Consider the following 27,545-nt stretch of genomic DNA (forward strand, 5'->3'; position numbering starts at 1 on the left):
CTACATTTAATTTATACTTAATTTATACTTGTACAAACAAAGGGATCAATGGAAATCACATCCACCGAGTTTCGCATCAATCCAACAATCTATATTCAGACGACTTTGTGATTACGTTTTATGATATGATTTTGAACATTCTGACAATCCAACAATATATACTTATTCCACCTCAGGCTCAGATGACCTTTAACAATTATAATCAAAAAGACTGATTACTCAATCCCAGGGGTTCCCTGGCTCAATTCAATCTTTATTTTCTGAATGTGTTGATTATAATTGTTACTACTAACTGCCCAGTTGCTCTACCAAAATGTATAAAACCAAAGTAACTATCTACCCCAATTACTGGTATTTAACCCCCCCCCCCACTAGTGTCACTCCCAACATCAATTAGTGATGGTAACTAACCCTAGTTAACAGTGCAGGTGCTTGGGCACCTTATACCCAGCTTGGTTCCTGTCTGGTCAGATAATTGCTCATTATAATTGTTGAATTAATGGTCACTTGTTGACAGCTTATCAGTAGCCTGGATCAGCAAGGGTGCATTTATGTCATTTTTCATAGAGCGATTGTTCAAAATATTTAATGTCAAATGGATCCTAAAAACCTTATTTGTGAATGGATTTTTATCGTTGACAAAACAAAATGTATGTTTAATATATCAATTATTCCATTAACAGCAATTTCCTAAGTTTCCATCCATAAATAATCACAGAGTATCATCTGTTTACAAAATAAGTGTTTATTTTCTCAGATTTCCAATTATCCATTATCAGTATAGCTGGTAGGGTGCCTTGCTAATAGTTATAGTCAATAACAGGTATTTTGTCCTGTAGTCCCTGGCAACCCAGTCTGCTTGTGGCTCACTCGCAAACATACACGACAGAAACCGGCTGAGAAGGAGCCTATGCACGTAAACAACTTCCTTATAACATGTATAATAAAATCCGATTTTGAGTATAATATTAATAAAGAAAGTCATGCATATGCAAAATGAAGCAATTACCTATTGCTAACTTGGTAAAATACATACTCGTAGCCCAATCTTGTACATCATAGCACCCAGTTTTGGTTTGTGGTTTCGAAATGTTGCAATTAAACATTAGTTCTTTCAAATATGAAACGCGAAAACCCAAATCTAGAACAAACAATCATATATTTAGAAAGATATAGCAAACTTTCCATGATAGAGATTGGACCCAAGACAAAGTACATCCAAATTAAGTGTCAATTCAGAATTATCCCACTATGGTGGAAAAATAGAAAGCAGTTCAATTAAAAGGATTTACATTTTAAACAAAAATCTACCCTTCGAAATCAATCCTGACATTTATTTTGATTAACACTTTATGAACCATGCAGATGTGTACTTTCATCGCGCTGTGTCTGTACTTTCATCGAGCTGTGTCTACTCTACATGATATTAACATGGCAAACCGTGAACAGGTTATTAGAGCTGTCCGTGATAAAATTGGTGTTTTTCCTGACTTTCCCAAACCAGGAGTTTTATTCAGGTAAAAAACTACATAGGGGTTGTGCACTAACTATTTGTCCTCAGAGTCGACAAATTTCAAAATGGCCTGCCAAAAACGTAACAGTCTAATAGACATGGGAGATCCAATATTTTAATTTTTTACTTTTATTCATTTAATGTAGTCTCCTCCGCAGCCAGTTTGGTTACGCTCCCTCCACACAAACAGTCTGGCAATGGCCACTTATAACGCCGTTTCTGATTGGCTACACGTATGTAGCTTCAGAGCTGTACATCGCTTTTTCCTGATTTTTGGCGTTTTTGACACCCTAAACAGGTACAGCGCTGTACTTGCCCAATGCTGAAAAACAACCCTTTTTACTTGTTTTTGTACCCGAGCATGGTGTCCACCTTGAAATACAAGTGGCCCCCGGGCATGGACCATCCCCCCTGGCAAAATATTGGGGGAATTTATCCCCTAACCCCCGGGATCTACGCCTATGCCTTCCATAAAATACAAAACATCCGCTCTGCCCAGAGATGATTGAAGTACACATCACTTGTTTCAGTAAAATAACGTGTTCAAAACAAAACAATTATGGATAAAACTGTATTAAACATGTTTCAATTTATCCAGGGACATTTTTACACTTTTCAAAGATCCAGTACTATTGAATGATGTAATCCTGCTACTCGTAAAACACATCAAAGAAAGGCATGAAAAGGTAGATGTCGTAGTGGGTAAGTTTCAAATTTTAGGGTAATATTTTGGAATGAAGAAATAAACATTGTTTGATAAAAATGGGCCCCCCCCCCCCAAGATCTTTCTTTTGGGGTGGGGTGGGGTGGAGTGGTGGTCGTATCCCCCTTTCCTGTGTTGTAAATGATAATAACAATCTCTATCTGATGAATTATTCCCATAAAAATAAAATGTCTGCTTTCTCCAGGACTTGAATCCAAAGGCTTTCTATTTGGACCAATGATAGCACAACACCTTAATGCAGCATTGTTCCTATACGAAAGAAAGGAAAACTTCCTGGAGAATGCGTGAAAGTAGAGTACACTTTAGAATATGGAACTGTGAGTATGTTATTGATCATAGGATATTAAAAAGCTCATATGCTCCCAGTAATTATTCAATTATCTATTCTGCATTATTAGGATGTATTTGAAGCCCAGAAAAATGCAGTTCGACCTGGAGAAAAAGTCATCATTGTAGACGACGTTATTACAACAGGGTGTGAGTATCCTGTGTGTGTGTGATGGGTGTGTGTATTATGTTGGTGTGGGGGTGCATCGGTATTTGCCTGCTAACGAGGACACTCAGGACATACACGAGACTTTTCACATTTGATTTGCAGACCTACCTGCAAACGAGCACCGTCCTCGGTTCGCCATAATGTCTCCATTGGGTTGCATGCCAAATGCATTTAGATACACATCCTCTAATGTGCATTAAAAATAGGCCTATACAGACCTGCACCTCTTGTCACTTCCAATGCCCTCCCTTTACTCCTCTCTATCCACTTTCTTACGAGATGCAACATACATGTATGAATATATGCACCTGCTATACTCTTCCCAGAAGTATCCTACACTGCTAGCTCCAGTAAAATCATGTCAATTCTACGTGAACTCAATCACCTTGCCGTTGAAGTGTCACAAATTGTCATTTTGCAAACTGATTTTTTACGTCATGATCACACACAAAAGTATATACCAACTTTTTCTGTATGTTATAACCAGAGGAATACTTTGACGTCGTTTTTGGCAAATTCTGAGCAGTTTTGAATTTGAACCCTGTTGTATAACATTTGACTCCTGTTAACACCTTGGGAAATTTTTGGAATTTGTTAGCATTATCATAACTTATAGTAATTTTCTGATCTATAGAGACATTGATTAGAAGTTGATAGGTTCCCTAGTCCAAAGGTTTGCTAGTCCGAACACGTAATTTACTATTCGCTAGTCCGAATTCTGAAAAAGGTTCGCTATTCCGAATATCGGGTTCTCTAGTTCGAGGGTTCGCTAGTCCGAATAATAAATAAGGTTATCTAGTCCGTATATAGAACAAGGCCCGCTAACCCTAACCCCTAATCCTAACCCTAACCCTTATTCTATATTCGGACTAGAGAACCTTCGAATTAGCGAACTTAATTTGGTTTTTGAACTAGCGACCCTTCTTTGCCCTATAGGTTCACTGGATGCAGCATGTCAATTAATCGCAGGAATGGGTGGCGATATCTTGGAGTGCCTTGTAGTCCTCGATATCGATCCGAAAAGAGCATCAAAAGTCAAGAATCCAGTTTTTGCCTTTAATAGTGCCATTTGAAGGCGAATAGGAATTTACATTATTGTAAAATCAACAATGGATAATAGGCATAGAGACCATGATTTTGGTGATAATTACCATATTACAGTTCTGCCGGGAGTTCTGCACTTATTTTAGCCTCATTTTGAAAGGAACGGCTGTTAGTGGTGAAATCTGGAACCGGGCGGAATCGGCGGTTAACCGCCGGTCGAGTTTTGATTTCATTCCTTAAATATTATTAGGTGCAGATGATTTGCAGCTGCGCTATTTATCAGGTAGAATAATGGTATTGGATATTTTTGCAAAACACTCGTAAATGGCATATGAAAGGTGTTTGCTTTGAGTCAATTATACTATATGCCACTTTTTGGTGATGAATGGTTAAAGATGTGGTCAAGTTATTTGTAAGGGGACATATCTGACACTAAAACATTTTAGAGAAAAGTAATACAAATCTGTTTTACGTTACAATATTAATATTGACTATTTATGTTGCATTATTTTTTGTCCACAACATTACACGTTCCTGGCCCTGAATGATAAAGCAATACTATCCATAAAGTGTACGTTACTGGCCAGGTATATTTGCCAACCAATAGTGTCCATAGTATCCACAAAGTACTCCCTCCTGGCCCTTTAATTCAGGACTTGGGAAGACTACTTTGTGGATGGTATTGGTTGGCACTTTCGTTATATGTACAGGGTAGCTTCTTCGGGGACAAAGCACTGCTATTCTAGGTTGCCCTGCTACAGAGTATATTAAAGAATCATAACAAAAGTACATTAAAATGTCTAGCACTTGTACGTTTTCCCAGTCAATCTGGTATCCTTTGACCGCTTTTGGATTTATATTATGTTAGCCTTTTTTCGAGGGATAGATGGACGCAAGGGATGCAAGGGATACTGTAAACCACACCAGATTGATTTTCTTGTTCAGTTTTGTCTTTCGGGAGAAAAGAGATCTACGAAAGGTATTCTGAGGCTTGAACGCTGTGCTAACACCCGCAGAGTTAAAAGCCCTGCGCAGACGTTCCAAAATGCCCTCAACATATATAGGGTACGGTGACAACAGTGCTTCTTCGTCTCTGTCCGTATTCTGTTCTTTTTGTATTGGAAGAGCCCTGAACAATGTCCAGTCTTGATAGCACCACTTTCTTTACGTGTCTTATCTCCTCTGTCATCAGGGTTATTAACAACCGCCTCCGCTTTGTATAAAAGGGTTCTCACAATACTCGGCTTGTTGTCATCAAGCGGATGGTCCGGGCGGATGTATGAGCTAAAATTCAAATACTGATCCGTGTGAGAAAGTTTGCGGTACACTTGGATTTTCTCCGATCCGTCATCATGGTCATGTTTCCTCGAGTTGCCCGTGTCCCTTTTCTTCCTCGATTTAATACGCAGAAGGTGTCATCCACATACTGATACCAAGTACGTCGGTTGGAGACGCCGGTTAACCCGGTGAGTGTACAAATTTTGAGTAGCATAAAAGTTTAATTTTGCTTTGTATTTATGTTTACCGCTACGTATGATATACATCATTAAATTACAAATATGATTATATAATGATCAATCACCCTGAATATAGGGTTTGAATTGGCCAATAGACATTGAATCGAAGTTGGAACCGTGTATTAATGTCAACTGAGTTATTCTAACGATTAGCTGCTTCAACATGAAAAGTTCTAAGACCAGAGTTGCTCTTGTAATGAGGAAGAAGAAATGAATTTACCCTGTGCTATAACTATGAATAGAATGGGTAAAGCTGAATCTAGAACAAAGATAATCAGCTTTCCCAGTAAGACACTTGAATAAAAAGACCAGCTTTGGTCTTATACGATTATTCATTAATGTGTCAATTCGCGGTAGAAGTGACGATGTAACAAGATTAACTACCATATAGCAATAGGCTAAAACGATGAATATATCGCCCTGCATTAGTATGTTCACGCGGTTTATTCATTGAACCACAGATGTCAAAGATGTCAATAAAGACGGATAAAGACCTGGATCGTAATTCTATAGAATATTCGTATCACGCTGATCACTCGCACCTGTAAGATTAGTATCTTTGAAAAGAGCGGTATTTTATTCATTCTATGATTGCAGACATAGTTTACACAGGTGATGAGTGCAACCTGCTTGTAGTGCAGGGCGATATAAACAATAACTGTTTTACACATAACACTATCGGGAAGATCATTTGCAAATAATACGAATAACAAAGACCCTCGAAGAATTCCTATAGCCTTAATTCTGATACGGAACAACCAATTTTATTCTGAATCCACTCGAGTTTTATGCCACTGATACCATATTTTGTGGAGCTTACCACTAAAGAAGAAAGTCGTGATTTCATACAGTATCAAAGGCTTTCTTGAGGTCAAGAAAAAGGCACCTCATTCATGCTCTGAAGAATATAGACATCAGTTATTACAGTGGTAGCAGTCGAGTATTGAAAACGAAAACCAGAGTGGGATTATCTACATGATCTAAGATAATTATTTATACAGACAAAGAGTAGGCCTATTAATATTTGAATACTTTTACAAACAACACTTAAAACAAAAATGGGACGATAGTTTTCAACATTGCATTTGCTGCCAGATATATAAATGGTGAACAACTTTGGCATTTTTTATTAAGCATTTTAATTAAATTCATTTACATTTTAAATGAAAATCTACCCTGCTAAATAAATCCCACCATTTTTCTTTTTTTTTAATTATTATTGTTTTTTAAATTAAATTTTTTAATATAAATTCATTTCATTTCATTTAATTAGAAAATTAACCTGGGCGTCCCATTTAAGGTCATTTTGTAACCAGAGACCTCTGAAACAAGCAGATGTCACTGTACTTTCATCAAGGTGTGACTGTAATTTCATCGAGCTGTGTCTACTCTACATGATATTAACATGGCAAACCGTGAACAGATTATCAGAGCTGTCCGTGATAAAATTGGTGTTTTTCCTGACTTTCCCAAACCAGGAAATTTATTCAGGTAAGCATAACTACATTATGCTAGTACTATAATAGGGCTGTGCAATAATTCCCTCAGGGTCGACAAATTTGAAAATATCCTGCTAAAAATACTTGTCAACCTCACGGCATGTCAACAAATCCTTACCTCCCCCTCGGCCTGCACAAAATTGCTTGCCCCTTCGCGGCCTGCCAAAAAATCTACCGACTTTGCACATGCCAAATTTTGTTTGGGATGCCAATTACACTAAACATAAGCAGGAAATTTTCATAATTAGAAGTATTTTATTTTATAGAGATCCCATGAATGTGTGCAAAAATCTACCCCCCCCTTTTTTTTTTTTTATTGACTTGCCGAAATTGCCTTTCCCCATTTTAACCACCCGGGGATATAATAATTGCACTGTAAGCGGGAAGGATTGCTTACTTCTATTATTCTATTAAATTTATAATATTACGGGATTGGAAAGCGATGTTTGCACAGTATTTTTGTCAGACCCGAGCACATCAGACGCACCAAATAATTGCATTCTGAATACGGCGAATGTCCTTCTGATATTGCACATGCCAAAGTTTTGGGATACCAATTACACTAAACATATTGCACTTGCCAAAGTTTTGGGATACCAATTACACTAAACATATTGCAAATGCCAAAGTTTTGGGATACCAATTACACTAAACATATTGCAAATGCCAAAGTTTTGGGATATCAATTACACTAAACATATTGCACATGTCAAAGTTTTGGGATACCAATTACACTAAACATCAGTTTAGGTAATAATATATACAATGCAAGCAGGAAATGTTGCATAATTAGAAGTGTTTTATTTGATAGATATCCCATGAATGTGTGCCAAAATCCACCCACCCCCCTTTTTTTTTGACTTGCCGATAGCATCCGGGGGATATAATAATTGCACTGTAAGCGGGAAGGATTGCTTACTTCTATTATTCTATTAAATCTATAATATTACGGGATTGGAAAGCGATGTATGCACAGTATTTTGTCGCTGTTTTCGGATGGGAGCTATTCTTGTTCTGAACCTGTACTCATTGTGAGTTGATATTAAAGTATAAACTTCAAAAGAGGCTATGCAGTAGTAGACACTGCTTTTGTTTCTATAAAATAATGTCTTCAACAACAAATCAATTATGGATAAAATCATATTATATATGCTTCATTTATTTATTTCAATTTATCCAGGGACACTTTTACACTTTTCAAAGATCCAGTACTATTGAATGATATCATCCTGCTACTCGTAGAACACATCCAAGAAAGGCACGAGAAGGTAGATGTCGTAGCGGGTAAGTTTCAAAATTAGGCGATGATCATTTACGAACGTAATATTTTAGAATGAAGAAACATTGTTTGAATTACAAAAAAACACGTGTTCCCCATATCATCAGCCTGCTACGCTAATTGCCTAGGTCATTTTTACATGTTTCTCATTTGCAATTTTGATTTTCTGAGTAATAAACCCATGATTAGTCAAATTTCCAGCCGCATTTTTCATTAACTTGTGGAATACATCAAAAGAGATGTATTCCACAAGTTAATGAAAAATAAATGCTATTTTTATGTACTTGTAGATATGTCTTTTTATGCACTCTAGAGACGTTTTATAATTCTAACTTTATATCATTGTCATCAATCCACACGATGGTGACTATGTTCACTCGGAAAGTTCATCTTGCTAAGGCCCTTTTAAGGGATCTGAAATGAGCGTTTTGAGGGTTTCGACAGTATTTTTGTGGGACATGAGAGCACCTCAGACGTATCGAATTGCATTCTGAATACGAAGCATGTCTTTCTGATATCAAATAATTTTCATTTTTGAAAATCACGATATAATACAAATTTTATGACAAATTATAAAAATTTGATATTTTTCAAATGTTTGATAGGCCTATATAACAGTCCTGAAGTAAATTTTATAAATCTAATGATATATTCTTAAAGTGTATGTAGCTGGGAGGAAAAGCCGACGATCAATTGAAAATATTGACCTTTCATATTGGATATGGATTTTTCCCAAAAAGACCTTTTTTTTTTTTTTTTTTTTTGAAAAAAAATCTTCAATACGAAAGGTCAAAATTTTCAATTGATCGTCGGCTTTTCATCCCACCTACATACACGTTAAGAATAAATCATCAGATTTATAAAGTTTACTTCGAGTACTTTTAAATATCAAAAATATCAATTTTTAATCATTTGCCATAAAATGTGTATTACATTGCGAATTTCAAACAATCAAAATTATTTGATATCAGAAGGACATTCTTCGTATTCAGAATGCAATTCGATATGTCTGATAGAACAGGCCGTTACAACTGGAGACATGACATGGTACTCCGAGAGACATGGTACTCCGAGAGACAGTCCACCAACTAGTTCCTGCTGTTTTGAGAGCTAGATGTGGGACAGTAGGCGACGGAGATCAACAGAACTGAGACTGGAACAAAGTACAGAAATGTAGCATGACACAGAACCCAGAAAGACAACATCATCCAAAGCTGTGAGGACTGGCAAGTAGTGTGGGATGAAGACAATCGCCCAGCTATGTTCCATCCAGAGACAGTGACAACATCGAAAAGGCCAGACATAACTGTCTACTCAGAATCAGATAAGAAATGCATCATAATTGAACTCACAGTACCTGCCGAGGAGAACTTAGCACAGGCCAACCTCAGAAATAGAATGAAGTATGACCATCTAATCCAGGAAGGACAAGCAGCATGCAGCAGGTTGGGAACTGAAATACTTCCCAGTAGAGGTGGGATCAAGAGGATTCACAAACAACACACTTCGAACCTGCTTCAAGTTCTTTGGCCTCACAAACAAAGAAATCAAAATGGCACTGGATACTGTGGCGAGAACAGCATTAAGAGCAACATACATTCTATGGCTTGCACGCAACAACAGACACTTTGGAAACTGGGAATTGGTGAATCGGCCATATATGCCACCACTCAATCTACCTGAAGTTGAATAAATGACCGAGCTTAACATCCCTACATAGGACCAGGATCCCGTGACCAGCCTAACCTCTAATGGAACTTGCACACATCAAGATGTTCCAGCAGTGCAAGTCTTGCCCTTCAGATCCATGACAAATGGTTTGCTTGGTATACTAAGGGGTGATGGCTTGGCACGTTGGTTTCAACACCTTATACCAGGAATTCCTGGTCTGAAAGAAGGGAGTAGCCACTACTGTAATGTGATTCCCTGATGTCAACAGTTGCTCCACTGGAGAGGGAGGGTTCCCGAGAACAAAGCGCTCAACCCACCATCGCCCATCCCAAGGCGGGGGCAGTGCAGTAGAATGTTAGATTGATGGAACAGGATTTATAATATGTTAACCTGAGCTTGATACAGCAAATAACAACTTGCTTCATCTGTACACGTCATTAAAAAACGTCGATTGCAGATCAAGCCAGGAAGCAGCCACTCCACCATTTATTTGTTTATTTATTTATTTATTTATTTATTTATTTATTTATTTATTTATTTATTTAGTTATTTAGTTATTTAGTTATTTAGTTAGTTATTTATTAGTTAGTTTTAGTTAGTTAGTTAGTTAGTTAGTTAGTTAGTTAGTTAGTTAGTTAGTTAGTTAGTTAGTTAGTTAGTTAGTTAGTTTAGTTAGTTAGTTAGTTAGTTAGTTAGTACACGTTATCACTGGCACAGAATTACAAAATATATATAATATTGCACATAAGTTACATCAAAAATTACACAATATTATGAAAGGAACAATACTTGTTTTAAAATGTCCAGTGAATGGCTGGAGCGAACAGGTGCCAGGCACCTCTAAGACCGCCCCACCAAAACCAAAAAAGAAGGGAAGGGAAATATAAATTAGAGGGGGAAAAATGCAGGTTAAGTTACATTTGTCTGCAATTTGGACAATTACAAAAAGAGGTCCAAGTGCAAACAGAAGTTGCATCAAAGGTGCGAGTAAATTTGGACTGGTAAAACTACAAAACTTGTTGCTTAAATGAAGCAACAGAATTTGTAGATCTGATAATACAAGGGAGCTGGTTCCAAATGGAACGTTGAAAAAAGCCCATCTTGTGGCACTCAGTTTTAGAAAGCTGATTTACCAGCAACAAAGGATCAGAGGAAAATCTGGTGGTGGGACGGTCTTTGTTAATACCATTAAAAACTACATAATCATCTAGATTGATGTCATATAATCCCAGATTGCACTTGAAAAATATATTGAGATCAACATATTCTCTTCTAAAACTTAATGGAAGAAGAGTTAACTCGGTTAACCTTTCTTTGTACTCAGCCTCGGGATAATCTAAAATGAATTTAGTTGCCCTTCTCTTGACCCCCTCAACTTTCTTGATGTTGCGCTTTGAGGTACCACTCCAGAGGGGACTGCAATATTCCAAATCACTACGAACCAAGGCTGAGTACAAAGTCCTGGATACATTACGAGGGGCATTGAAGCCAATGGTGCGTTTAATCATACCAAGTTTTTTGTTACACTTTTTAACAACCCTGTTAATGTGATCATCCCAAGTGAAAGATGAGGAAATATAAAGAACAAGATCTTTGATGGAACTAACACGGTCTAGAATGGCACCATTTATTTTATAATCATGACGAATTGCATTCCTACGTCTGGTGATTGATATGGTCTGGCATTTAGAGGGATGGAATTGGAGATCCCAAGTTTTGCTCCAATTAAAATAATAATGCATCAATATCACTTTGGAGCATGTGACAATCAGAGACATCAGAGATGTTTTTATAACATTTAGAGTCATCTGCAAACAAAGCTAAAGAAGAATTCTGTGCAACACTGGGCATGTCGTTAATGTATAAAAGAAAAAGCATAGGCCCCAATATTGATCCTTGGGGTACCCCTGAAACAACAGGAAGCCAATCGGAATTAACCCCATCAATAACAACCCTCTGCCTCCTCCCTGTTAAATAAGCGCGAAACCAATTGAGGAGGTCAGAATGAAAGCCAAAAGATTGCAATTTGTGAAGCAACAAGCTATGACAAACACTGTCAAAAGCTTTCGAGAAATCAAGATAGATCATATGAACTTGCCCAGCGTTGTCCAGAGTATAACTAAGTTCATGAAAAACAGATAAAAGCTGTGTCACAGTGGAGCGACCCTTGATAAAACCTTGTTGCAGATGGTATAATTATTGGTCTTTAATTGCGGGGAATACTTGATCAAAAATAGCTCTCTCCATCACTTTTCCACATATACACAATAATGACACAGGTCTATAATTTTCAGCACGTTGCCTGAAATAGCCGAAGCAAGATCTGGAAATCTGCTCTACCAAAAAAAAGTCAAACTGCGCGGGTCTTCAGTGCAGTCTGTGTTAAAATGTGGATGTGAAGCTTGGATCATAACTCCCAAACTATCTAAAGAGGTGGACGGCTGTTACACCCGAATGCTTAGGGCAGTGTACAACATCCATTGGAAGCAGCACATAAGCAACAAAGAGGATATAGAAAGCTGTCGTGGTTCGGGAAAACCACCCGAATAAGCATCACTCTGACTCTGACGGGTCATTACTCCGAATTTACAACAAGGTTCGTTATTCCGGAGGCTGTTAACCATTCGTAATAACGAATCTTGTTGTTAATTCGGAGTAACGATCCTTTGGAGTAATGAACCTTCGAAGTAATGACCCTTTGGAGTAATGAACCTTCGAATAACGAACCTTCGGAATAACATCCCTTAGGAATTACGGTTCTTCGGAATAACAAAGCGCAACCGATAAACAAAAATTGCCTATTATTTGGAATTGTTTACCTTCAAGGTGATATTTTCCTGATGGTATGGTGGTTGTGCCAAGTGCCGCCACTAGTTCTATGTTTCATCGGCTGTGTTAGGGCTATAATGATATCATTCAATTATTATTCACATTATTATTTTGCATGTGCATTTATAGGATGTATATGAAGCACAGAAGAATGCAATTCAAGCTGGGGAAAAAGTCATCTTTGTAGACGACCAAATTGCAACAGGTGGTGAGTATTTTGTTGGTGTGTGAGGGGTGTGTGTATTATGTTGGTGTGGGGTGCGTCTATGGCAAGCCAAGGGGTCCAAAAGCGTGGAACTGTTACGCGTAGCTTCTTTCTCGTTACGTGCAGCTTATTAACCAATCAGATTCGCGGTTTTAAACACGTGGAGCTGATGTAAACATCCTCTCTCACAAATATTACGTTATTAATTTTTGTAAATGAAAATATCTGTAGTATATACATCAGCAAAAAATGGTATAGGTGCTATTAAAGTAATATCTGAACAGAATGATGATTGTTCTATATTTAGGGGCTATCATTTTCTTCGGAAGGGATCCCAAATATAGGGGTCATACTTTTTGGAAAGAAAAATAAGGGGAGGGGTCATAAATTGATAATGACAAAATGTAGAGAGTCACAAGATGACTACAGATAGTGTGTTTATTGTAATCAAAAAGACTGATTTCAATACAATTTTAGCCTGTCTAGGGGGTAAGGTGTATCGGTGGTGGGAGTCCGGGTCATAACATTTTTGATGCCGAAATAGTGATTGCCGCAATTTTATGGACGCCGACTTTTTGTAAATTTAGGAACCCCCCTGTTCCGAAAAAAAATGATGACCCATTTACTCTCTCCATATTTTACAGTGGCATGTGATATCGCTTTCCCTGCAATATCTTTACACAGCGCTTTACATCAGTAGTAGTTGTTGTTTGACCTTCATATCCCCTGCACCGCTAATACAGCCCGAATATAAAGTTACTTGCTATTAAACACGGTGTAAACTTGGAAACACTAAATAAATATGCTTTGTGTCATTTTAGCCAGGCATTAGCAACATGTTCTCTTGACACGTGCTGTGATTTGGCCTCCTTACGGACCTTACCCGCTCGTTATCTATGCTAATTCCGTAAATTAATTACAAGATAATAATTGTGAAAGAGGATACCTAGCACTATACTACGCGCAGCTAACGACCCAACCTCTATGGCAAGCCAAGGGGTCCAAAAGCGTGGAACTTCTACGCGTAGCTTCTTTCTCGTTACGACCAGCTGTTTGACCAATCAAAATATTCAAATTTAATCACGTGGTTGGGTCGTTAGCTGCGCGTAGTATAGTGCTAGGTATCCTCTTTCACAATTATTATCTTGTAATTAATTTACGGAATTAGCATAGGCCTAGATAACGAGCGGGTAAGGAGGCCAAATCACAGCACGTGTCAAGAGAACATGTTGCTAATGCCTGGCTAAAATGACACAAAGCATATTTATTTCGTGTTTCCAAGTTTACACCGTGTTTAATAGCAAGTAACTTTATACTCGGGCTGTATTAGCGGTGCAGGGGATATGAAGGTCAAACAACAACTACTACTGATGTAAAGCGCTGTGTAAAGATATTGCAGGGAAAGCGATATCACATGCCACTGTGTAAATATGGAGAGAATAAAATGGGTCATAATTTTTTCGGAACGGGGGTTCCTAAATTTACAAAAAGTCGGCGTCAATAAAATTGCGGCCCTCACTATTTCGGCATCAAAATGTTATGACCCCCGACTCCCACCACCGATACACCTTACCCCTAGACAGGCTAAAATTGTATTGAAATCAGTCTTTTTGAATACAATAAACACACTATCTGTAGTCATCTTGTGTCTCCGTACGTTTTGTCATTATCAATTTATGATCCCCCCCCCCTTATTTTTCTTTCCAAAAAGTATGACCCCTATATTTGGGATCCCTTCCGAAGAAAATGATAGCCCCTAAATATAGAACAATCATCATTCTGTTCAGATATTACTTTAATAGCACCTATACCATTTTTGCTGATATACTACAGATATTTTCATTTACAAAAATTAACAACGTAATATTTGTGAGAGGATGTTTACATCAGCTCCGCGTGTTTAAAACCGCGAATCTGATTGGTTAATAAGCTGCACGTAACGAGAAAGAAGCTACGCGTAGCAGTTCCACGCTTTTGGACCCCTTGGCTTGCCATAAACGTCGTGATTAAATTTGACTATTTTGATTGGTCAAACAGCTGCTCGTAACGAGAAAGAAGCTACGCGTAGCAGTTCCACGCTTTTGGACCCCTTGGCTTGCCATAAACGTGGACACTCTGGGGATACACAAGACCCTTCACATACACGTCCTCTACATTAAGAATATATTGACCGCGGTTAAGGGCTCTATGGTATGAACGTTTGGACAGTATTTTTTGTGGGACATTATAGAGTACATCAGACATATTGAATTGAATTCTGAATACGAGGAATGTCCGTCTGATATCAAATAATTTTAAAATTTTGAAACTCGTGATATAATAAAAATTGTATGACAAATTATTCAAATTTGATATCTTCAAACATAAAAAAGTGTGTGTAACTTGGATGAAAAGCTGACGATCAATTGAAGATTTTAACCTTTCGTATTAAAGATATGGACCCCCCACACACACACACACCCCCACACACCAAAAAACTTGGGGGAAACTCCATAATTCAATACGAAGGGTCAAATTTTTGAATCATATTTCTATTTCTATATTTTTGTTTCTTTCCACAATATAGGTTTATATGATGCGGCATGTCAATTAATCGCAGGAATGGGTGGCGATATCTTGGAGTGCCTCGCAGTCGTCGATATCAATCCGAAAAGAGCAGCCAAACCCAAGAAACCGGTTTTTGCCCTGGTGTCATTCGAAGGCGAATAGGAATTTACATTTGTTGTAAAATTATAAATGGGGAATATCTGTAGGGACCCATTAGGAAATGAATTTGGAGAAAACCTTCTGACAATAAAATACTATGCTGAGCCATCAGCCTGGTGGCTCACGCTCCAGTAATTTCAGATGATTGAGCTCAGTACTATATCAACGAATTGAATGTCTTCCAATTCATGAAAACAAATAGATAATCAGCTTATCGGATTAAAAGCTTAAAGGGAAGGTCTTGCTGCTCATCAGAAGGTTTTCTCGCAATTCATTCTCAAATGCAATCTATTAGCGATAATTACCATGCACACTGATATGAATATTACAATTCTGCACCTATTTTAGATTTATTTTGAATGGAACGGTTGTTAAATATCATTGGGTGCTCCTTCAGATGATTTGCAGCTGCGCTATATAAAGACCCATTCAGTGATCCCAGCGCAAGTGTAAAAAAATTAAAATTGTTTATAAATTGCTTAAAAGTGAAGGACAAGTCATTCAAATTGTCATTTGGTGTTTTTGAAATGATAAATTTGGCAAAACACGAAGAAAACAGTATACTGACTAAGTTGTAGCCCCATTCAAATACATGTAGCTAATTTCGTGTAAAATGTCTTATTTTGTCTTAAATACACGGCTTTCGGCTGAACCACTCGCAGGCTATGTTAGCACATATATCTATGACAATGACAAAGGTACCGAAATCTGAATTTTGATGATTTTTATGATCGTCCGGATGAGCAAATCACTAAATGGGCCTTTAAGTTTATCAGGTAGAATAATGATAGGCCATATTGGATATTTTTTCCCAAAATGCTCGTAAATGGTAAACGGTGTTTGCTTTGAGTCAATTATACTACCACCTTTTGGTAATGAATGGTTAAAGATGTGGTCAAGTAATCTGTAAAAGGGGATATATCTCACAATAAAAACTATAACATTTTGTGGAAATCTACTTTTACGTTGCAATGTTAATATTGAGTATTTATGTTGAATTACTTTTTGTCCCGTTAAGTTTTGAAAATATTGTGTGTTCCCCCCTCCCCACCCCAGAAATTGACAGCAATCATTGGCAATATTTTAATGGGGGAGGGGTTAATGGTGTATTTTAGGGGTAGAATGGTACCACTTTTAAAGAAAATGTGGGTTCTGGACTGGAGTTTGAGGATATAAAATGCGGTTCTGTTCCCCTTTTAGCTCCTTTCGGAGAAAGGTTTATCAGAAATCAATGATTGGAGCTCAATTTAATGTCTCTTAATTCGGAGCTAATTTTATTGCATTTGGAGGAAACTATGGCCAAAAGATTCTGGGAACTTCAAATCGTGGGTGTGCGGAACCGAAGTAGAGCTTGAAAAAGGTAATTTTCAGGGGCAGCACTTGCCAATTACGCGCGCTGTTATATAGGGTGTATACGAACGTAAATTAATGCTAATTTACCGGTTGATTAACCGCCATTTTTAATTTGCCGGTAAATTAACAACACTGACTTATTTATATTTGTTTTTGTTTATCCTTTGTTTGTTAGGCCTCCGCACTTGTCTTGTTTAGTTGTTAAGTGTGTGTGTGTGTTTAATTTGCAACAAAATGCAAATGCCTGCATTTGCCTTTTGTTGCATCTCCTCCATCTTGTGTTTTTTAATCATTTTGGTGTTAATTATAAGTATTCTTTGTACTTTTGATGGAAATAAATTGAATTGAATTGAATTGAATATTATAGCGCAAGGTGTTCAGAGTCCCCCGGGTTGTATTACTTGTACTTATTGTAGTTTATTGTTATAAAGAAACGGTTATTATAAGTATACTCTCTCCTGGCCCGAGGTGATCATCTAATACTATGTACAATGCGCCAATTTTGGCCCCTGGATATTTACCACAAAGTATTCTCTGCCCTGAATGACCAAGCAATATTTTCTAAACCACAACAAAAATCTCGGCTCAGGATGACAATGATATAATATTGGATGGCTGAGCATGATACCATAACATATCGGATGAGTCATAAAAATATCGGACGAGCCAACGGCGAGTTCGATATTTGTATGACGAATCCGATATGTTATGGTATCATGCGAAATAAGCCATCCAATATTATCATTATTAGGCTTTCTTAACTCCTAATAACCCTGAAAACATAATAATGACTTATACTGTCTACAAAGTGAACATCCACAACGTACACTTAATTTCCTGACCCTAAAATCAATACTATCCACAAATTGTACGTTCCTGGCCCTGGATCACCAACCAATACTATTCACAGCATCCACAAACATGACAAAGTACTCTCTCCTGGCCCTGGGTGACCAACCAATATAACGTATATACTTTCCTGGCGCCTGACTCTGGATGATCACACATACTATCCACAAAGTACTCTTTCATGCCCTACCAACCAATACCAACCATTTTTTTGCATGCCCCTCGGTGATCAACCAAATAACACAAAATACTATTCCCATGGCCTGCCTCTGGATACACAAATAATACTAACCACAAAGCACACTTCCCTGTGCTGAATTACCAGCCAATACTGAGCACAAACTACTATTTCTAGGCCCTGAATGCCCGGTCTGAATGACCAAGTTTCCAGGCCCTGAATGACCAAGCAATATTATCAACAAAGTACACTTTCCTGCCTCAGGATGATCAACCAATACTATCAACTATTAAAATACACTTTCCAGACCCTGGATGACCAACCAATACTATCCATAAAGTACACTTTCCTGCCTCAGGATGATCAACCAATACTATCAACTATTAAAATACACTTTCCAGACTCTGGATGACCAACCAATACTATCCATAAAGTACACTTTCTTGGTCCTGAATTACCAACCAATAGGGTAAGATAGGGTAAGTGGGACAGTGGGGTAAGTGGGACACTAACTATACTAGATCCTCATTGCAGCACCAAATTCACCAATATATCGATACCGAATGGTGACTTACCCCATTGCAAATATGTATGTTTTAATTTCACTGCTCAATATTGGAGTTTATTTGGTGCATTATTTGAGCTGCGGTAGATGCTTGAGATCAACACTACCTTGATGTGGCGGCCAACTTTGAGGAACTATACTTATTTATTACCAAATATTTAAAAGTCTTTGCTGAGAATTAGGAGAAATTGAGAGATAATATATTTCATTTACCATAAAAAAAGAACGCTTTTTACAAGCCTGATAGCAGAAAATCATGATGAAATCATGCAATTTAGCCAATTAGGTCCTATCTAGTATGGTGTCCCACTTACCACATCCACTTGGGGTAGGTGGGACTGTGGTTCTTAAAATTAATTTTTGATACAAAAATAACAAAATTGCATATAATCATGATAATGCCGCCAACAAGCTCAAAAATTAAATTAATACTGAAAACGCCTATTGAATGACTTGATTTTGATTTTGTTGCTGAAAATCGCAAATCATGGGTTTTTGTGGGTTTTGTCACCAAAAACCAAGAAAAACTAGTGGCAAATGGGGGTCATAGACCACAAACCTAGCTGGGTGTGTTAGTGTTGTGGAGGTATCTGACCCTTGCAAAATGATCCAAAATGTTCCCCTGGTATGAGGTTTGTTGCAACTGAGTGCGAGCCCCGTACCTCTTACAGATGTCCAGATAATGAAATTCCAAGATTTGGCCCCAGATGACCTTTGACCTGACCCCTGCAAAGTGTTCCAAAATGTTCCCCTTGGCATTAAGCCCCGTACCCCTTACAGATGTCCAGAAAATGCATTTCTAAAATTTGACCGCTGCATGAACCTTGACCTGACCCCTGCAAAATGTTCCCTGGTCATGAGATTTGTTGTCACTGAGTTTGAGCCCCATACACCTTACAGATGTCCAGAAAATGAAATTATAAGATTTGACCCCAGATAACCTTTGACCTGACCCCTGCAAAATGTTCCAAAATGTTCCCCTGGTCATTAAGTTTGTTGTCAGCGAGTTTGACCCCGTACCCTTACAGATGTCCAGAAAATGCACTTCTAAAATCTGACCTCTGCATGACCTTTGACCTGATCCCTGCAACATGCTCCCCTGGTCTTGATATTTGTTGTCACTAGATTTGAGCCCCATATACCTTACTGGTGTCCAGATAATATAATTGTAAGATTTTACCCCTTTAATGACCTTTGACCCCAATTCTGCGTGTCAAGTATGGGCACTGGGTAAAGCCGATGCACATGTGTAAGTGACGTCATTGTGCTATGTAATATGTGGCAGAAGAAGCATTTTGAAGATATTTGGTTATATACCGAAAATGCCCCTTTAATGACCTTTGATCCCAATTCTGCTTGCACCCTATGGGCACTGGATATAGCCTATACATATGTGAAAGTTACGTAATTGTAGGGTGTAACATGTAGGAGGAGAAGCATTTTGAAGTTTGTTGCCAGAAGAAGAAGAAGACGAAGAAGAAACTAGCTGGGCGTGTTGGTGTTGTGGAGGTATCTGACCCGCAAAATGTTCCAAAAATGTTCCCCTGGTTATGATGTTTGTTGTCACCGAGTTTGAGTCCCGTACTCCTTACATATATCCAGAAAATGCAATTCTAAGATTTGACCCCAGATGACCTTTGACCTGACCCCTCTGACCCCTGCATGATGTTCCATAACGTTCCCCAGGTCATGAGGTTAGTTGCCACCGAGTTTGAGCCCTGTACCTCTTACAGATGTCAAGATAATGAAATTCTAAGATTTGGCCCCAGATGACCTTTGACCTGACCCCTGCAAAGTGTTCCAAAATGTTCCCCTGGCATTAAGCCCCATGCCCCTTACAGATGTCCAGAAAATGAAATTATAAGATTTGACCTCAGATAACCTTTGACCTGACCCTGCAAAATGTTACAAAATGTTCCTGTGGCCATTACGTTTTGTTGCTGCAAATTGTTCCCCTGGTCATGATATTTGTTGTCACTGAGTTTGAGCCCCAAACCCCTTACAGATGTCCAGATAATGCAATTGTAAGATTTTACCCCCTTAATGACCTTTGACCCCAATTCTGTGTGCAAGGTATGGGCACTGGGTAAAGCCTCTCAAGAAAATGTGAGTCCATTGGATTGGTTTAAATGATTCCAATTTAATACTTATTATACCTGGATGAATGACAACCTTCACAAACATAATCAATAGATGGGGTCTGCCTATTTTGACACATCATTCAACACATTTGAAATGAAAAAACAAGTATTTGAAAAGCGACACATTTGGGATATTTCTTCCTTTGAGCGATTCCCACTGGCTTTTGTAATTGAATCATTACAGTATGACAGATTAACACTCACAGTGCTCATGGTTAGCGTGTTTGGAGAGAAAGGTTTATGTAAACCTTTGTTAAGTTTGAAATACTCTCTTTTTTATTGCTCTCTTTTTTCATTCAAATTGTTTTAAATTTGGACAATAAAATCACTACTTACAAAGGGTGGTGTGAAAATACACAGAGCTAAATTTTCAATATTAGTGCTTTCCAGTTACTGCTTTTGTTTGAAGTGTACAGATACCTTTTGTGCACAGTATAATAAAAACCAATACCACAGTAGATAGCTACTTCATCAATACCAATATCAGCAGTAGATAGCTAGCTACTTCATCAATATCAATATCAGCAGTAGATAGCTACTTCATCAATACCAATATCAGCAGTAGATAGCTACTTCATCAATACCAATATCAGCAGTAGATAGCTAGCTACTTCATCAATACCAATATCAGCAGTAGATAGCTAGCTACTTCATCAATATCAATATCAGCAGTAGATAGCTACTTCATCAATACCAATATCAGCAGTAGATAGCTAGCTACTTCATCAATATCAATATCAGCAGTAGATAGCTACTTCATCAATACCAATATCAGCAGTAGATAGCTACTTCATCAATACCAATATCAGCAGTAGATAGCTAGCTACTTCATCAATACCAATATCAGCAGTAGATAGCTAGCTACTTCATCAATATCAATATCAGCAGTAGATAGCTACTTCATCAATACCAATATCAGCAGTAGATAGCTAGCTACTTCATCAATATCAATATCAGCAGTAGATAGCTACTTCATCAATACCAATATCAGCAGTAGATAGCTAGCTACTTCATCAATATCAATATCAGCAGTAGATAGCTACTTCATCAATACCAATATCAGCAGTAGATAGCTAGCTACTTCACCAATATCAATATCAGCAGTAGATGGCCACTGAATCAATACCAATATCAGCAGTAGATAGCTAGCTACTTCATCAATATCAATATCAGCAGTAGATAGCTACTTCATCTATACCAATATCAGCAGTAGATAGCTAGCTACTTCATCAATATCAATATCAGCAGTAGATGGCTACTGAATCAATACCAATATCAGCAGTAGATAGCTAGCTACTTCATCAATATCAATATCAGCAGTAGATGGCTACTGAATCAATACCAATATCAGCAGTAGATAGCTAGCTACTTCATCAATATCAATATCAGCAGTAGATAGCTACTTTATCAATACCAATATCAGCAGTAGATAGCTAGCTACTTCACCAATATCAATATCAGCAGTAGATAGCTACTTCATCAATACCAATATCAGCAGTAGATAGATAGCTACTTCATCAATATCAATATCAGCAGTAGATAGCTACTTAATCAATACCAATATCAGCAGTAGATAGCTAGCTACTTCACCAATATCAATATCAGCAGTAGATAGCTACTTCATCAATACCAATATCAGCAGTAGATAGCTAGCTACTTTATCAATATCAGCAGTAGAAAGCTACTTCATCAATACCAATATCAGCAGTGGATAGCTAGCTACTTCATCAATAATATCAATATCAGCAGTAGATAGCTACTTCATCAATACCAATATCAGCAGTAGATAGCTAGCTACTTCATCAATATCAATATCAGCAGTAGATAGCTACTTCATCAATACCAATATCACGGTGGGTAGCTACTTCATCAATACCAATATCAACAGTAGATAGTTGCTTTATCAATACCAATATCAGCAGTAGATAGCTACTTCATCAATACCAATATCACGGTGGGTAGCTACTTCATCAATACCAATATCAGCAGTAGATAGCTACTTCATCAATATCAATATCAGCAGTAGATAGCTACTTCATCAATACTAATATCAGCAGTAGATAGCTAGCTACTTCATCCATATCAATATCAGCAGTAGATAGCTACTTCATCAATACCAATATCAGCAGTAGATAGCTAGCTACTTCATCAATATCAATATCAGCAGTAGATAGCTACTTCATCAATACCAATATCAGCAGTAGATAGCTACTTCATCAATACCAATATCAGCAGTAGATAGCTAGCTACTTCATCAATACCAATATCAGCAGTAGATAGCTAGCTACTTCATCAATATCAATATCAGCAGTAGATAGCTACTTCATCAATACCAATATCAGCAGTAGATAGCTAGCTACTTCATCAATATCAATATTAGCAGTAGATAGCTACTTCATCAATACCAATATCAGCAGTAGATAGCTAGCTACTTCATCAATATCAATATCAGCAGTAGATAGCTACTTCATCAATACCAATATCAGCAGTAGATAGCTAGCTACTTCACCAATATCAATATCAGCAGTAGATGGCCACTGAATCAATACCAATATCAGCAGTAGATAGCTAGCTACTTCATCAATATCAATATCAGCAGTAGATAGCTACTTCATCAATACCAATATCAGCAGTAGATAGCTAGCTACTTCATCAATATCAATATCAGCAGTAGATGGCTACTGAATCAATACCAATACCAGCAGTAGATAGCTAGCTACTTCATCAATATCAATATCAGCAGTAGATAGCTACTTCATCAATACCAATATCAGCAGTAGATAGCTAGCTACTTCATCAATATCAATATTAGCAGTAGATAGCTACTTCATCAATACCAATATCAGCAGTAGATAGCTAGCTACTTCATCAATATCAATATCAGCAGTAGATAGCTACTTCATCAATACCAATATCAGCAGTAGATAGCTAGCTACTTCACCAATATCAATATCAGCAGTAGATGGCCACTGAATCAATACCAATATCAGCAGTAGATAGCTAGCTACTTCATCAATATCAATATCAGCAGTAGATAGCTACTTCATCAATACCAATATCAGCAGTAGATAGCTAGCTACTTCATCAATATCAATATCAGCAGTAGATGGCTACTGAATCAATACCAATACCAGCAGTAGATAGCTAGCTACTTCATCAATATCAATATCAGCAGTAGATGGCTACTGAATCAATACCAATATCAGCAGTAGATAGCTAGCTACTTCATCAATATCAATATCAGCAGTAGATAGCTACTTTATCAATACCAATATCAGCAGTAGATAGCTAGCTACTTCACCAATATCAATATCAGCAGTAGATAGCTACTTCATCAATACAAATATCAGCAGTAGATAGATAGCTACTTCATCAATATCAATATCAGCAGTAGATAGCTACTTTATCAATACCAATATCAGCAGTAGATAGCTAGCTACTTCACCAATATCAATATCAGCAGTAGATAGCTACTTCATCAATACCAATATCAGCAGTAGATAGATAGCTACTTCATCAATATCAATATCAGCAGTAGATAGCTACTTAATCAATACCAATATCAGCAGTAGATAGCTAGCTACTTCACCAATATCAATATCAGCAGTAGATAGCTACTTCATCAATACCAATATCAGCAGTAGATAGCTAGCTACTTTATCAATATCAGCAGTAGAAAGCTACTTCATCAATACCAATATCAGCAGTGGATAGCTAGCTACTTCATCAATATCAATATCAGCAGTAGATAGCTACTTCATCAATACCAATATCAGCAGTAGATAGCTAGCTACTTCATCAATATCAATATCAGCAGTAGATAGCTACTTCATCAATACCAATATCACGGTGGGTAGCTACTTCATCAATACCAATATCAGCAGTAGATAGTTGCTTTATCAATACCAATATCAGCAGTAGATAGCTACTTCATCAATACCAATATCACGGTGGGTAGCTACTTCATCAATACCAATATCAGCAGTAGATAGCTACTTCATCAATATCAATATCAGCAGTAGATAGCTACTTCATCAATACTAATATCAGCAGTAGATAGCTAGCTACTTCATCCATATCAATATCAGCAGTAGATAGCTAATTCATCAATACCAATATCAGCAGTAGATAGCTAGCTACTTCATCAATATCAATATCAGCAGTAGATAGCTACTTAATCAATACCAATATCAGCAGTAGATAGCTAGCTACTTCACCAATATCAATATCAGCAGTAGATAGCTACTTCATCAATACCAATATCAGCAGTAGATAGCTAGCTACTTTATCAATATCAGCAGTGAAAGCTACTTCATCAATACCAATATCAGCAGTGGATAGCTAGCTACTTCATCAATATCAATATCAGCAGTAGATAGCTACTTCATCAATACCAATATCAGCAGTAGATAGCTAGCTACTTCATCAATATCAATATCAGCAGTAGATAGCTACTTCATCAATACCAATATCACGGTGGGTAGCTACTTCATCAATACCAATATCAGCAGTAGATAGTTGCTTTATCAATACCAATATCAGCAGTAGATAGCTACTTCATCAATACCAATATCACGGTGGGTAGCTACTTCATCAATACCAATATCAGCAGTAGATAGCTACTTCATCAATATCAATATCAGCAGTAGATAGCTACTTCATCAATACTAATATCAGCAGTAGATAGCTAGCTACTTCATCCATATCAATATCAGCAGTAGATAGCTAATTCATCAATACCAATATCAGCAGTAGATAGCTAGCTACTTCATCAATATCAATATCAGCAGTAGATAGCTACTTCATCAATACCAATATCACGGTGGGTTGCTACTTCATCAATACCAATATCAGCAGTAGATAGCTGCTTTATCAATACCAATATCAGCAGTAGATAGCTACTTCATCAATATCAATATCACGGTGGGTAGCTACTTCATCAATACCAATATCTCAGCAGTAGATAGCTACTTCATCAATATCAATATCAACAGTAGATATCTACATCATCAATACTAATATCAGCAGTAGATAGCTAGCTACTTCATCCATATCAGTATCAGCAGTAGATAGCTACTTCATCAATACCAATATCAGCAGTAGATAGCTAGCTACTTCATCCATATCAGTATCAGCAGTAGATAGCTACTTCATCAATACCAATATCACGGTAGGTAGCTACTTCATCAATACCAATATCAGCAGTAGATAGCTGCTTTATCAATACCAATATCAGCAGTAGATAGCTACTTCATCAATACCAATATCACAGTAGGTAGCTACTTCATCAATACCTATATCACAGTAGATAGCTACTTCATCAATACCAATATCAGCAGTAGATAGCTACTTCATCAATACCAATATCAGCAATAGATAACTACTTAATATGAGCAGTAGATAGCTACGTCATCACTGCCAATATCACAGTAGATAGCTACTTCATCAATATCTATACCACAGTAGATAGCTATGATATCAGCAGAGTAGATAGCTACTTCATCAATACCAATATCAGCAGTAGATAGCTACTTCACCAATACAGTGTGGTCTTTGTACAAATCCTTGGGGGGGGGGGGGGTCCAAGTATTCACGTTCAAAGACGTATCATGGTAAGTTTTCTAAAGGGCCAGAGACAAAACACCGGTGGGCATCATTTTGGTAATTGCGAACAAAATTTAAATTTAAATTGTACAGGCTATTTAAGCCCAAAATTAACATGGGCTTAGGAACCGGTGGGTTGGGTGGGTCCCAGCCCTTCAATAATTTTGGTGCGCGAGCTGGAATACCTTTAGCACCCCCTCCCCCTCAATAATCTTAGGTGAAGTAAAAAAATTATGATAAAATAGAGGAAAATGGGTGTTTGTGACCTAGACCGAATAATCAGTCCCAATACAAAATTTGTATATTTGTGACCTATATTTTGCACAATTTTCTGACTCCGAGGGGGGAAACCTCCCTCGGCCACGGAAACCCCCTCGGCCACCCCAGGGTAACTAATTTAATTGAAATTTTAGGCTGATTTTTATTCATTTGTATGCGTAGGTCTACATCATTCATATACAGATTTCTATCCCCATAATTATGTAAATTTATGAACAATTATGCAAATTTTTGCATGATTATGATAATTTCTGCTCATTTTAATGGTTAATTTAATTGAAATTTTAGGCTGATTTGGAATAATTTTGTATGCGTACACCCCGGTTCGTACACCATTCCTATAGATTTCTAGACCAATAATTTATTTTTATGCACACTTATGCAAATTTATGCATGATTATGCAAATATCTGCTCATTTTGAATTTTAATCTTATTGAAATTTTAGGCTGATTTTCAAAATGAGATGCCACAATTTTTGTAGTCTGAATCGACACAAGTGATATTGTGCGATGCAGTTCCAATGGAGTTTTTTTATACTAATAACTCACTATAAAATGATGACCCATTACATACAAGCCCGGCATACAAGTTACTTAGACACGGTACCTTACGGTAGTCCGCCTTCTGATAGAGGTAATAATTATTGGGAATAGGGCCTACTAGAATCACTTTTTAAAGAAATATTATGGTCGTAATATTAGCAAATGTTGCCCCCCCCCGCTTCAATTTTACCCCTCCTCAGGGCACATTATTATTGCACAGCCCCTTACGGAACCATGCAATTCTAAAATCAATCAGCCAATCAATCAATCAATCAATCAATTAGGCCTAATCAAACAATCAAATCAAAAAGATTATTTTCTAAATTCAAAAATCTAAATCGAGAAAAATCTAACTCGAAACGTGAAAATTTGACTCGCAAATCTAAGACAAAACTTGAATTAATTATATCTCAACTTATAAAATAAATTAAACAATAAATTCATCTTGAACTCCAATATCGAACTTGAAACTCGAAAAAATTGAACTCGCAACTTTCGAAACTCGAATTTCAGTTCTGCTGCACACAGCCCGTAACCATAATTGAGTGGC

At 37.4% G+C, this 27,545-nt stretch overlaps 1 protein-coding gene across 1 annotated transcript; it reads left to right on the top strand.

Moving 5' to 3' along the window:
• The first annotated feature begins 1,431 nt into the window (after positions 1-1,431).
• Positions 1,432-17,103, top strand: LOC140158218 (adenine phosphoribosyltransferase-like). The gene is given in 6 exon segments (XM_072181339.1): positions 1,432-1,517; positions 2,112-2,215; positions 2,422-2,469; positions 2,472-2,554; positions 12,702-12,780; positions 15,344-17,103. Coding segments are annotated over 6 exon segments (543 nt in total). The 3' UTR covers positions 15,487-17,103.
• The last annotated feature ends 10,442 nt before the right edge of the window (positions 17,104-27,545 follow it).

This window comes from Amphiura filiformis, chromosome 8 (genome assembly GCF_039555335.1).
Source record: "Amphiura filiformis chromosome 8, Afil_fr2py, whole genome shotgun sequence".
NCBI classification, from domain to species: Eukaryota; Metazoa; Echinodermata; class Ophiuroidea; order Amphilepidida; family Amphiuridae; genus Amphiura; species Amphiura filiformis.